This window comes from Rhamphochromis longiceps, linkage group LG15 (genome assembly GCF_057381845.1).
Source record: "Rhamphochromis longiceps isolate RC_006_pf linkage group LG15, R_longiceps_female_GT1.1, whole genome shotgun sequence".
NCBI lineage: Eukaryota > Metazoa > Chordata > Actinopteri > Cichliformes > Cichlidae > Rhamphochromis > Rhamphochromis longiceps.
The window spans coordinates 33,608,284-33,621,911 of record NC_140571.1 but is presented as its reverse complement, the minus strand read 5'-3'; the positions used below and the strand labels follow the sequence as shown (position 1 = coordinate 33,621,911).

Genomic DNA, 13,628 nt, shown 5'->3' with positions numbered 1-13,628 from the left:
TAGTTAACTTAGTAAAAACCGTACAATTATTGCTGCCTCTTTCACAACTTTTTAAAAATGTGTTGCAGACAGCAAAGTGATCATTTATTTTGAAAGAAGGTTTTAATATGTTTTTATTATTTTTGTCTAAACATTGATCTTAAATGATTAGTAAATGACTGTTGTTAAACATTAAAACTAAAGCAGAATGCCTTTTTCAGATATGTAGCTTTAGATCATTGTCCAATTACACAATTTAGGTTTTTTTTCTCTGTAACACAGACTGCCATTAAAAAAAAAACAAAAACAAAAAATCCCACACTAACAATAACTTCACTCCAGCTATCCTCCAGCTGCACTGGTAGAGCAGCACCCAGCTCCCTGAGCCTGAAGCGCAAACAGGAGGCTTCTCACAGGACGAAGCAGGTGAGCGTCTTAGAAAAAAACCTCACTTCTGCCTCCTGGTGTTTCAAAGCTGCACTGTGGATCTCAGCCTCAAAAACCACAGACTGGTTTGCAAAAATTACACAGACAATATACAGACATAAACATGCCAGCATCATGACATGTTTTTACTCTGAGAAATATAAACCTGAACACAAATGAAAGGTCAGACTGCTGAGTTTGGAAATGCGTTTAGAAGAATACACACAGTCTGCTGAAAATTACACATGAGAAAGGGAAAGTTTCCAGCACCCATTAAAAGATGGGTGCAAATTCACATTTAACCCAATGTGACTGAAAATAGCTGTCTGCTCCGTATAGCACACCACAGCCTGACCAGTACAGAGCCTTCCGACTGGAGGAAAATATTGTCAGACTTGCAGTCTTTACTTTTCCAGAAAAAACATCCCGTCACAACCCACTTAGTCAATAACTTGATGTTTTTAGACTTTAAGAAAACACCTATGTTTGTGCAATTAAAAATGCTAAACAGGGACACTAACGCAGACATCTGTCACAAGAGTGCCAGTCAAAAGAGCTGTTAAAGGTGTTATGTTCACAGATCACCCTCACTGGGACATGTCACCCATAGAAAGTCTGCTAGGAATCCCCTGACTGCTGCTGCTCCGCACAGACAGAGAGAACCAGAAGGAGTGAGGAGAGAGAGAGAGAGAAAATCACCCTAGAGTGACAAGTGACATGGCACCATCATTAAAGATGACATCAGAATAAGGGAGGAACTTCCAGCAGGCAGATCCTCCACGCTGCTAAAGACCAGTATAAATACCTTGAGCCCAGTGCCCTGGGAAGCAGCAGCAGCCGCTCAGTCAAGAGAGACTCCACAACTAAGGATATACGAGCACCACGCCGGGACAGCAGCCTCCCAAGTTCCCCACTGTTTCTCCAGAGGCCTAAACCTTCCCGGTAAGGTGGCTTTTGCCTGATTTCAGGGGAATGTATCAGGGGATTCCCAGCTGGAGCCTGGCTCTGACTGAGAGGTGGGTCAGAGTGCTGACTGTAATGAGCCATGTGCTGCAGCTGGGTTTACACCAGGAGAGAGATTGCACCTGAGAGTGCCGATCCAACAAAATATTCCTCTAGCAGTGAATCAATAGATGTATGACTTTTTTTTTTTTTTTAAAAGGACAAGCCAGTTTAATTTTTGGCCATCTCCTCCACTTGCACTGATTGTATGTGAAGATGCTTTTTCTCATAAAAGTGATTTTCTTTTTTGTCTTTGCAGGTTTAGCGTCACAAGATGGACCTGAGGGTAACAAGCCTCCTCCTCGTCCTCCTAGCATTAGCTGAGGCAACGCCTGAGAGGTATTATCATGTCCCAAAAGTGAGCAAGACTCCCTACCCTGTCAAGAGTCATGGTGAGTTTTATTGTGTGTGTTTTATTTTCATAAAAATCCCAATAACAAATCGAGGAGGAGCCAGAATAGAAAACATGCCTTAAAAAAACATGCAAAAAGTGCATCTATTTCTTTTAGTATGTTAACTCCAGACAAGCCCAGTGTTCAAATGACTGCAGGCTGGAACGCACACCTCTTTTAGACTCCATCAGTTTCATAATCCATCACATTTTTGTTGAGCAGTTAAAACCAAATGAAAGTGCTAAAAAGGAATAGATGACACTTGTCATATTTTGTAACCTGCTCTATTGCTGGAAAAATGAGGGAAACAGTACAAATGATGAATAAGATGAATTAAGCCATATCATTCCAATACTACCATCTTTAATGCCCACCAGGTTACTGAAGACCAGGGTCATGGTCATGGTCGGGTTTCATTTTAGCCACATACTGTCAGAAACTACAAGATCCTGCATTGGGCATACATTTATTTTAAGCGTACAGTTCACCAAACTCTACAAAGGTCAGCACTGACCTGGTGGACATTAAGTTACAAAAGGTATAAAGGTTTAAAAACTTGACCAAAATAAAATAGTAGTAATTTTTAATAAAACTTATAATATTCACTGGGTTGCTTGCAAACCATGTAGGGTTCTAGCCACATACTAAATAAGCATAGCTTTAAAAACTTGAAGATTTTGCCTTTTACAGACATTTTTGCCTCATACTGTTACAAGATTCCAGTTTGGGTATGCTAGCCTGAATATTCCATATAAAGGGAGGAGATGTGAACCTAAGCCTAACTCCGTCCCTTACGATAAACTGGTTGCCAGCAACCTGGTGGACATTAAGAGGTTTAAAAAGGAAACTCAAAGCAAGGTTTTCAAGTCACCACCTCACGACAAAAATTGCCGTTTGAGCTGTCACCGCTGATCTGATAACCTGCATGAACCCTGCAAACACAGCAGCCTTTTACATAGGTTGAAGACAATCTTTCAACAAGCTACACGTCATTATCCTCATCATAATTATCATCGCTACGAATGTCACATATCCTGGCAAACTCCTGACTCATATACATATGGAAAGTGCCACCCTCCTTAATTAAGTGCTATCAAGCAGGCCAAGTAAACTGCTGTGTACCGCTGTATATAACTGAAAGGTGGGGTAGGGCTGTAAGCAAGCACTTGTGCTCTGGATAAATTAAGTTTAAAGAGGAAAGCTGTGTATACTGCATGTGTCATAAAAAACAAAGCAGTAGTTATGACACAGCAACCAAGATGATGCCTAAAACTAAATTTTATACCCCAACAAAACAAAGAGTCAAACTTTCAGAAGGACTTATTTCTGCTGCTTTGCTCTGATGTGGTTTGACTTGTGTGCCTTTACGTAAATCTAGATTTCAAAGTCAACAATGCAAGCTCAAATTTGACAAATCTCCAAAACAGATGCTGCGACCACGTTGCAGGCACGCCCTCGCAAAGTGCCTTGTGGTATTAAAATCACACCATACAATTACAAGGGGAAAAAAACCTATACAGGCTGCAGAGAAATGCTCTCATAAGTTCAAACAGTAAATCTCCCAAACAAACCACAGCAAATTTAATGGACCTTCACTCAGCTGAAAGAATGGAAACAGTCTTTCTAATATAAAAGACAGAATCAAGAGTCAGACTGAGGGGGTATTTACTGAAGCAGCCAAACTGAGCGTGGATAATGACACTACATGGAATGTGAGCCTAACTATGCACAGTGTTTACAGGCAACACGCAGTTCAGATCAGGGGTTAGCTACCGAGGCCAGTATCATCACCTTCATTTTGTGGTTTTCTTGGCTGCCAAAAATTCCCACTTCTGGACAAACATCTCCTGTGAGGTTTCAAGCACAGCCTTTATGTGACAGGAAAATGATAGCCCTCTCAGAGAACTTTTTTTTCTCAAAACACCATCTCAAAAGAGAGGCCAGCACCATTTGATTTGTTTCTCTGACAGGGCTTCATTTGACAAGGATGCATCCAGAGTTATGATGAAAAGCTACAGCATTTATATAAATGATTTGTCTTGTTAATATTAAAGCTCAGAGTGCTCAGGTTTTCATTTTTACAGTAGAAATGAAAATGATAATTATATTATTTATAAAGATACTTAAAGGTAGACAGCTCTGGAAACTGTGTCCTTTACTTTACTTTCACTAAAAGTATTAAATTAACTTTAAGATAGTACCAAACTGAAAAATAATACATGTAAGTTTAAGTCATCAGTAAAAATTCCAATGCATGAACAACAAATGTAATCTCTTAATCTCAGCCATGTCATCTGCAAAAGACTTGAGGTTAGGGTTGATTTTCACCAAACGGGCATATTTTCAGAAACTAAAAAATGTTGCCTTTCAAATCAAATCTCTTACATGCATTTTGATCCTGCAGTTAACCCCCCATTTTTTAACGATTTCTATTTGCATATTTCAAAAAAGACAAAAACTCCTGATACATGGTATATGTGAACCTAATCCTAATCCAAACCAGTCTGCTAGCAACCTGCTTGATGTTAAGAGGTCAAGAGACAACACAACTAGACTGTCTGGAAGTTATGTGTGTTACCTTAGGTTTGAAGAACAAACTGCCAACTTTGTCCATGATGCTCCCTATCTACTGTTAAATTGGAGTAAAGCTATAAATAGTTTGTATTGTTGGAGAAAAGGAACTATGCTTAACTACACCTATATTATAGCTGTAAATTTAGTGAACACTAACTTCCACTACAAACTGGCATTATACACCAGTTTAGCACACATATTCATCCCACTTTAGCCATTACTTGTACTTGTATTGTACTTTATATGGCACGAAATGCATTAAGATGATGTTGATTTGATGCCACCAACTACACATTTACTAGCATGGGCAGTACAGGAAAAGGATGGGTGCAGTATTGGGTGGACATATACAGCTGCTGTTCATAGGAGAGGGTACAACTGGGTCTTATACCAGCAAGCATAAACTGTGTGGGAGCAACACCACAGATTACTGTGCTGTGAAGATCATGCTGTGAAAAACCCACTCCACAATTTACAGGGATCAGTGTTTCAAGTCAGATTGTGATCTTATGGAGAAGATATCAGATGTCAGGTTTATTCAAGGGTCATAAAAGGCTGTACAATAAATGGACACAAGATGCTCTATTATGAAGCCACTATCTCAACATATAAATTCAATTTCAGTTCATCAATACATTTACTAAATTCAAAGATAAAGATAGAGCTGACCAAAAGCTAAAACCAGAAAAAACGGAGGCATAATAACATTTTGACATATACATTCTATCAACTGATTAATTACTTTTTTTGTGGGTTTTTGTAATCCCTAGCTGTTGAAGGCCAGCCAGGCCCTCAAGGTCCTCCAGGTGAGCCAGGACCAATGGGACCTCCTGGACCTCCTGGAAAGAGTGGTGTGGGACACACTGGACCACAAGGCCCACCTGGACCACCCGGACCACCTGGTTTCACTCAAGCAGGTAAACCTGGTGTCTCAGGTAGCCCTGGAAAACCAGGCGCCCCTGGAAAGCCTGGAGAAAGAGGTCAGCCTGGCGCAACTGGACCAATGGGTCACAGAGGTGCACCTGGTACCCCTGGATCTCCTGGACCTGCTGGACTTTCTTCTGTTGGAAAACCTGGACCAGCTGGGATCTCTGGAGCAATGGGTCCAAGAGGAGAGCCTGGTTTAAAGGGACATCCTGGAATTCCTGGTCTTCATGGACCCAAAGGAGAGAGAGGCATTGGAGTTCCTGGCGTTCAAGGACCAGCAGGGCCTGTTGGGCCAATGGGCCCATCTGGAATGCCTGGAAAACCTGGAATTGGTAAACCTGGTGCCACCGGTTATCCTGGAGAACCTGGCAAGCCTGGTGAGCCTGGAAGAGATGGTTCACCTGGACCAATGGGTGTGCAAGGGCCAAAGGGTCATACTGGGCAACCAGGCACAGGAGCACCAGGAAAACCCGGTCAGAATGGCACCCCAGGTATGCCTGGACCAATGGGAGTAAAAGGTCCACAGGGTCCTGCTGGTCAACCAGGCTCACCTGGCATGCCAGGTGTTGGCAAAACAGGTGAACCTGGAATTCCAGGTAGCAGAGGAGCCCCCGGTAGTCCAGGAACTACTGGTCAAAAAGGAGAGCCAGGCCCAACTGGATTTACCGGTCAGCCAGGTGCTACTGGTCCCATGGGTTCAGCTGGCCCACAAGGTGCAAGAGGATTTCAGGGTGAGACAGGCCCAGTTGGGCCCAAAGGTGACATTGGCATGGTAGGTGCACCGGGCCCAAGAGGAACCAAAGGAGAACAGGGAGCTCCAGGTTTCACTGGAAAACCAGGTACCCCTGGAGCAGTAGGTCCATCGGGAATCCCAGGTCATAATGGTGCTCAAGGTCCAAAGGGTTCACAAGGCCATCAAGGTGCCCCAGGACTCCCAGGTATTAATGGTGCCCAAGGGCCAAAGGGACACACTGGCGCCCCAGGAGCACCAGGTAAAAGCGGTGAGTCTGGACTGCCTGGACCAATGGGACCCGTTGGACCTCCTGGTCCTTCAGGTCCCACTGGATTCAAGGGTCATCCAGGTCTTCCAGGTCCACCTGGCCCAGCTGGCTTGACAGCTAAGGGAATTCCTGGTCCCCATGGTCCTCCTGGAATTCCTGGTTCCAGAGGTCATGATGGTCTCCCAGGTCCTGCTGGTCCTCCTGGACCACCTGGTCCACCAGGAGAAATGGTCTACCACCATGAGAAGAGCATGCCAATCAAATCTCATGAGGTTGTGATGCCTCAGATGATTAAGGCTCCTATGTCCGCTTTTAGTGCTGTGCTAACCACGGCCTACCCCCCAGCGGTAACCCCTATTCAGTTTAACCAGATTCTGTACAATGGCGAGAACCATTATGACCCTCACAGTGGCGTGTTCACCTGCCAGGTCCCAGGCCTCTACTATTTCAGCTATCACTTTCATGTCAATGGTGCCAATGCTTTGGTGGCCCTCTACAGAAATGAGGAGCCAGTTCTTTTCACCTATGATGAGTACAACAAAGGCTTCCTGGATGAGATGGCAGGCAGTGCTGTTCTCCAGCTGTATACAGGTGACAGAGTCTATATTCAGGTCCCTGATGAGGAGAGTAATGGCATATTTGCTGCCGATAATGTTCACTGCGGTTTCTCTGGGTTCTTGATTGCCTCAACGTGATTTCACAAATCCAAATAAACCTCAAAACCTTATAAAACATTTAAATACTCAGAGAAAAATATCACTTTACAAAGTTCAGAATTTGGATTGCAGATTAAAGAAAAATGTGGTTACAAGTTTTAAAGGTTTAACTGCCTCATTAAATGTCTTCAATTTGCTAAGAAGTTGTTCAGAAATTTATTGCAGATTAAAAATGATCACTTTCCCCAGTTTACTTTGTGTGTGCCTTTGGAATTTTAAAATCCATGAAACATAACAACATAAGATACATGATACTTTAAGTGGTGCTCTACAACTGCCTGTAACATTTACAGCATGTCTTTTACTTGTGTTTGTTTTATTAATGTCTGTTGTTTAAGAATTTTCCTGTAATATACATATAAAAAGACATACAAGAAGGCAAACGTGTACTATATGTCATTAGAGATCAGCACATTCTCACAAGCACTGTGATCAGGAAAGGAACGTAAGATAAAAAAAATTCAAACCATTTTTTCTAAACAACTATGTCTCCTTGGATGTGTTAAGTTATGTACCACTCACTGACCAAACATGGAATAAAAGTTCTTATTTGAAAACGAAAGATTACCTATGTGTGTTAATTTGTGTTCTTCTCATAAGAAATCTAAAATGTATGCAGGTTTGTAATAAAATTCTTACCTCTGAACGCAGATGTGTTGTAATTGTGGTCAATGGCAGCCACCATGTCTTTCCAAAAGTCAGAATTCACCTCATTTCCTCGCTGTTTGAGAAACAAACATAAATTAAGTTTCAGTATGTGTTCTCTTCATGAAAATGCCAACCAATATTACAAATCTCACAGTAAAAAAACAAAAATGACCTTGTGCAACATGTCAACGACTCGTCCACAGAGAAGGGCACCAGGCAGATCAAAGTAGTTATCATAGAAGTAGTATTTTGCTGCAAAGACCAAAAGAAAATATTAGCAAATGAATGAAATGTAAAAAAAAAACTGTGAAAAAATATAAAGAAAATATACATTAGCTTCTCAACTGCTTAAGCTCCAACAAGTCACTGGCAAACCATTTAGCCACAAATTAAAAAAAGCACAGTTTCAAAAACATTACAGTGAAAGATATTACCTTTCAAATCAAGTTTTTCACATGCAATCTGCTGTAAGCTTATTATTCAGTTTAAGATTATTATTCAGTAAGGTATCCCAAATAGGTGAAATTTCCATATAAAGGAGAAGACATCACCAACCCACAGGTCTCTAGTGATATGGGAGATATTAAGAGGTCAGGAGCTAACAGCTTACAGTTACTGATTGATACAGATGGATGTAAACATCATACAAGATCTCGTGAAGGAGGTACTGAGGCTATTAAAGTGATTCCACTCTCTTTTGGGGCCATAATGTTTGATGATTTCTTCTGTGCTGAGATCACTGGTTCCATGTGTCGCTCTATTCAAACAGAAGAAAAACCGTGATAAAGTTATCATCTCACTTTGAAGTTCTGTGAACGCTGAAACTGTCATGATGCAGACTCATACCTTAAGACAGTTCCATCTTCCGCTAGCTTTACAAGGTTTCCATCCTCCAGATCCACCACTAGCCCTTTAAAACTGAACACAAAAGTCTCTGTTAGAAAAACTATCTGCAGTTACTTGATTTACAAGTACAAAATCAGTGGTCAAGCAATTGTTTGCCATCTGTTGAGCCTACCAATTGTTGGTTTCACCGTGTGTTCAGTGGAAAATGCTTATACGCCACAGCCAGATGGATAAAGAATGTGTATGCACAAAAACTTGCATAAATGGGAAATGTGCTGTAGAACTATAGCAACACCAGGCGTACGTCTGACCATACCTACAACTCTTTTTTTTAAGCAAGGCAAGACCTTTGGACTTGAGCAAAATAATAAGGTGAAGCCATATTTAACATTTAACAGCAACATTTTCACATTTCAAATTGTACCCTAATAAATGGGTGCTATAAATAGCTGATGTTTTCTTTCTGCGAACTGATGTACTTTTTTCCTTTTTACATCTGCCAGGTCCTTTTGTTCTAAATGTAGAGTTGATAGCCTCCATTACTCTTTCTCCTTTGAGTAGTTTTTCTTTTGCTGTCTGATATCAGATCTAAGATTGCTAAACACACATTTCTATTGTGAATTTACATCCATCCATGGCTAATAAAGGGAGAGGGAATGAGCCACAGGTGTAAAAGCACAAGACGACTAACATTTATTAAACAAGACTGTGTCCATGCACAACTTTGTAAATCTGATAAAAAAAAATAATAATGTGTGGGTAAATTACAATAAAGTTTCTTGCATTTTATTGTAACTTAAAGACTGTTATCAGGGTGTAGATGCCATAAAAGTGCAAAAACAACTCCAAATTGATTCATTATTAATTATCTTTTCAACCTGAAAACACCAACATGAATTTTGTAACACTATCACTACCTTATCCAGCTAGCATTAGCCAATTAGCTGAAGAATTAGCTTGTCTTTTGTGTCCTGACATCCCTTTTGAAGAGGAAATTTTGACCCATTCAGATGTAAAACTTTTGCATACCTTTTATACAGAATATATAAGGGACATTCTTTTTCATGCTTTTGTCCTGGTGAAAGTACTCAAGATATACTTAACCCTTGTATGGTGTTCGGGTCTGTGAGACCCGTTTTCAGTTTTTTTTTCAAAAGAAAAATTAAACAATTAATTATTTTTTCAACCTGAAATTCATTGGCTTTGGCTTATTTTCTGTGAAGAACATGAATCTGAACAAATTTTCAATGACCTCATACTGTACCTCCCCCCACGCATTTACATTACATACAAGGTGTTCGGGTCCACTGGACCCAGGTCTAATAAAAGTGTTGAAAGTGTAGGTCCTGTGTTCCCACACTCTGTCTTCCTCCTTTCTGGTGCTGCTGATAGTGTTTTCTTCCCCTCCTGCTCCGCACAAAGTTGCAACATTGTTGAAAATTCAACTATCAACACTGTCTGCTCTTACATTCCCGCACATTTTACCCTCTTTCTTTAGGGATCCAAATTTTATTTTCTCATACCCTGTCCCACCTGCAAATTAGGGGCATAATACTATAAATAAGACTTTGCCAGTGTGGTTCTTTATCACAACTGATCAAGATGGCAAAAGATTATCTGCTGCGAGGGCCATCCAATTGATTTTGGAAGAGAGAGGGGCTTCTGATGATGATGTTGACAAAGAGGTTTCAGAATATTTCACATTTCTGAGTCTGACAGTGACTTTGAAGAAGAGGATGAGGTTGAGCACCATTTAGTAACAAAACGAAGACGAGTACCCCATCTGCAGCCAGCTCCAGGACCAGAACAAGCCCACCAGACAGCAAGTGAAGAAATATGGATGTCAATAACTGGTGAAATTGAATGGTCTTCTTGCCCAAGAAATGAGCCACCCTGCAGAGCTGCTACTGTGATAAGCCAGGGCCAACACGGCTGACAGGACATCAAGTCTTCATTTGAGCTTTTCATCCCAGATTCCATCCAGAAAATTATTCTGGATTGCAGTAATCTAGAAGGAAGGTGTGTTTTTGGAGAGAGGTGGAAGGAGATGGACCAAATCCATCTAAGAACCCCAAAGGCCTACTTTGGGGTTCTTATCCTTGCTGGAGTTTTCAGGTCCAAAGGGGAATCCACAGAATCCCTGTGGGATGAAGAAACCGGCAAGAACCTTTCCATGCATCAATGTTTCTGGAAAACTTCAACAAAATTTCCAGGATTATCCGTTTTGATAACCGAGACGACAGACCAGCTCGACGGCAGAGAGACAAGCTACCTGCCATCAGGACAGTGTGGGATAAGTGTGTGCACCACCTCCCCTGTTTTACAACCCTGGGCCTAATGTCACCATTGATGAGCAGCTGATCCCATTTAGTTGTGAAACATATTGCTTCACGTGTAAATGTGTTGTGTCTTTCCACTCACTCCACTTGATTATAACAGATTTTTTTATAACATTTTATATAAAAGAAAAACGAGAAGCACATTAATTCATAAATGTGATCTAACAAAGGTAAAGGGAAAAAATTAACCATGTTTGCTGTTCATATGGCTTGTAATTGGGATGAAGTAAACATCTGTTGAGTAATTTAACATAAAATTGTTTGATAGTGTTAATTTGGAAAGCCAAAACTCTAGCGGGTCCACCAGACCCATGAACACTGGCTGAGTAACAAAAATACGAACACCACACAAGGGTTAAAAGAAAACCACCAAAGTGGAGCTCCTGCAATGACTTTGATTGATTAAAAGTGATTAAAATACAACTTTCAGTATGTCCACACTTCTTTGGTTTTGTACATATGAGAGGCAGAATATTTGTGGTTTGAAACAAATTGATATGTCTGCACTATGGTTTGATGAAATGTTCAGTAAGGTTGAATGGTACTCTGCCCTTCAGGGCTTCACACAAATGAAAACTGTGAATAGGAATGCTTGCACTTCGGTGGGTGCTGATAGTGACATCTGAATGCGAATATTGATTTTACTTGGATATGGGTTAGTACTGGCCTACTAACAGTCAACACAGCAGAGGGAAAGATACATTCATCAATGATGAAGTGCAGGTTAACATTCTGTTCTTCAAAGATGTTACTTCTTTTTTAGCCATTAATATCAGATGAATGTAGTACCTGAGGGATCGTCAGATATTCATTACACGTGTTTCTGTCCCATTTTGCTTTAGGCCGACAAAACTGATGCTGCTGCTGACTCACCAGAAATCCCAGGTAGCAGGAGTTAGATTCAGCAGGTCTTTGTCATATCCTTTATGCTCCACCAGATATCTGGCAAAGCTCTCGTAGATAAGCTGTAAACACAAAGAGCACATACCATCACACACCGAAGTGTACAGAGAGTGCTACAGAATGCCAAAAATATACAGGTTTATATTCCAAATTAAGGCTATACTAAAGACTTTCCTCATTCTTCTCTGGTGAAGGTTATTAGCATTTTTTCAACATGTTTTATACTGGGGGTTTATTTATACTGGGGGTTTATTTATTCATATCTAAACCATGCTTTTCTTTTCTTAACAAGTTAACACAGACTCATTGCCAAAAAAAGACCTATTATGACCCTGATATAATGAAGAACAACTAGTTATTGCTCATAACCGCTCAGGTTTTTTTTATTTTTTTTTTTATTTACAGAAATACTTATTATAGAATATGACCTCCATGAGTCAGCATAAGCATAGAAACAGCTGCACAAAGTATGGGTCCACAAAGGGAACCAATGGATTATAGTGCTCACAGACTCTAAAGACCCGAAGGTAACTATAAACTGGAGAGTTCACGTACTAAGCTTGTCAGTATTTAAACCTTTCATGTTACACATATCTGTACGATGCTTTGTGAATATCAAAGGAAAAATCCACATCACGGCATTAAGTTAGTTTTCACTCACAGATAATAAACACTAGTCTATTAAAACTGGACGACATCTTTATCACTGACATATCCATTGTGTGATATGTGTAAAGAATTGAACTGTGCGTATCTGACATTGATGGAAAACAAATGAACTCCAGGCCTTGGTAAGTTGCAGGAAACAAGGATTCAGCAGTTATTTATTTGTCATACGATGTCACGGGATCCAGCAACACCCCGCGAGTCCGCAGTGTTGTTATTATTTACTCTAACGACATCAGATGAAGAAGGGTATGAAAATGTGCTGGCTATCAGCAGGCCTCTGAGGGGACTTAAACACTTAAAGACATGTATGTGTGAGCATCACCGCCGACGTTCACCCCGTGAGTCACGCAGAGTGACTGCAGCAGCGGCAGCATCACATCACATCAAACCTCCCACAGCACACACCAGCGTTTTCACCAGCGAGCCTTGATGCCAGTGAAAAATGCCACAGATGCCCGCTGAGCCCGCTGGCCAGCCACGGGTTGTTTCTATTCCAGATGTGTTGCGAGCCAGCGCCTCGCGGCCACCGTACGGTTGTGTGCGTGTGAAGCTAGCCGCGCGCGCTGCACACTCACCCTGGAGGTCTCTTTCAGATGGTAGCGGCAGAGCGTGTGGTCCAGGTCGAAGCCGATAACGTCGCAGTCCGAAAGGCTGAAGTATTCGCTCATTGTTGCTGAGGCTGGGGGACGCTCCGAAGCACCAACTTGGGCACAGCAGCACAAACACTCCGAGTGTGTCAATGTCACCGTGTGACGGCGAGGATGGCTCTGCGCTCTGCCTGCGCGAAAATAATCCCACCAGCGCGGCTTTTCCTCAACGCAAATGGCTGATCACAGAACGGTTAATGTCAATAAGTTGTCCACATGGAGGCATAAGTTTAACTCCTGTGTGCCAGAAGAAGACAAGACAGCACGCAGTGCTTCCGGGTGTGAAACCGTAATACACAGTGTATAGGTATCGGGTAAATTAGGTAAAAGTCGTCCATCTAGGGCACGCAAAGGCTAATGCCTGCAGTAGTGATTGCAGCATCCCACCACGTACATATACCCGCACTTGTACAGATATAATTAGTCTCTCCAGCTGGAGGCTCTGGGAGATCACAACAATGCACGGTTTGTCACACAGAATAGACTAAATTAATCATGTATACACTGTACACAAACAGAAAACAGCAAATGCTTACAGACAACTGAACCTGATAGCCAG

At 41.5% G+C, this 13,628-nt stretch overlaps 2 protein-coding genes across 2 annotated transcripts in view; one reads left to right on the top strand and one right to left on the bottom strand.

Annotated features, from left to right (window-relative positions):
- nt5dc1 (5'-nucleotidase domain containing 1) overlaps positions 1-13,405 on the bottom strand; it is an 89,010-nt gene extending 75,605 nt beyond the window's left edge. Inside the window, exons 1-6 of the mRNA XM_085381688.1 lie at positions 12,998-13,405; positions 11,724-11,815; positions 8,512-8,583; positions 8,313-8,422; positions 7,838-7,917; positions 7,657-7,738 (exon numbers count right to left, since the gene is read on the bottom strand). Coding sequence (XP_085237814.1) covers positions 7,657-7,738; positions 7,838-7,917; positions 8,313-8,422; positions 8,512-8,583; positions 11,724-11,815; positions 12,998-13,090 — 529 coding nt within the window. The 5' untranslated portion in view covers positions 13,091-13,405. The remainder of the gene's footprint in view (positions 1-7,656; positions 7,739-7,837; positions 7,918-8,312; positions 8,423-8,511; positions 8,584-11,723; positions 11,816-12,997) is intronic.
- On the top strand, positions 1,215-7,025 carry col10a1b (collagen, type X, alpha 1b). Its single transcript, XM_085381687.1, has 3 exons — positions 1,215-1,347; positions 1,667-1,799; positions 5,144-7,025. Exons 2-3 carry the CDS (start codon positions 1,682-1,684, stop codon positions 6,994-6,996), a joined length of 1,971 nt encoding a protein of 656 aa, XP_085237813.1. The 5' UTR covers positions 1,215-1,347; positions 1,667-1,681; the 3' UTR covers positions 6,997-7,025.
- Positions 13,406-13,628: the final 223 nt, after the last annotated feature.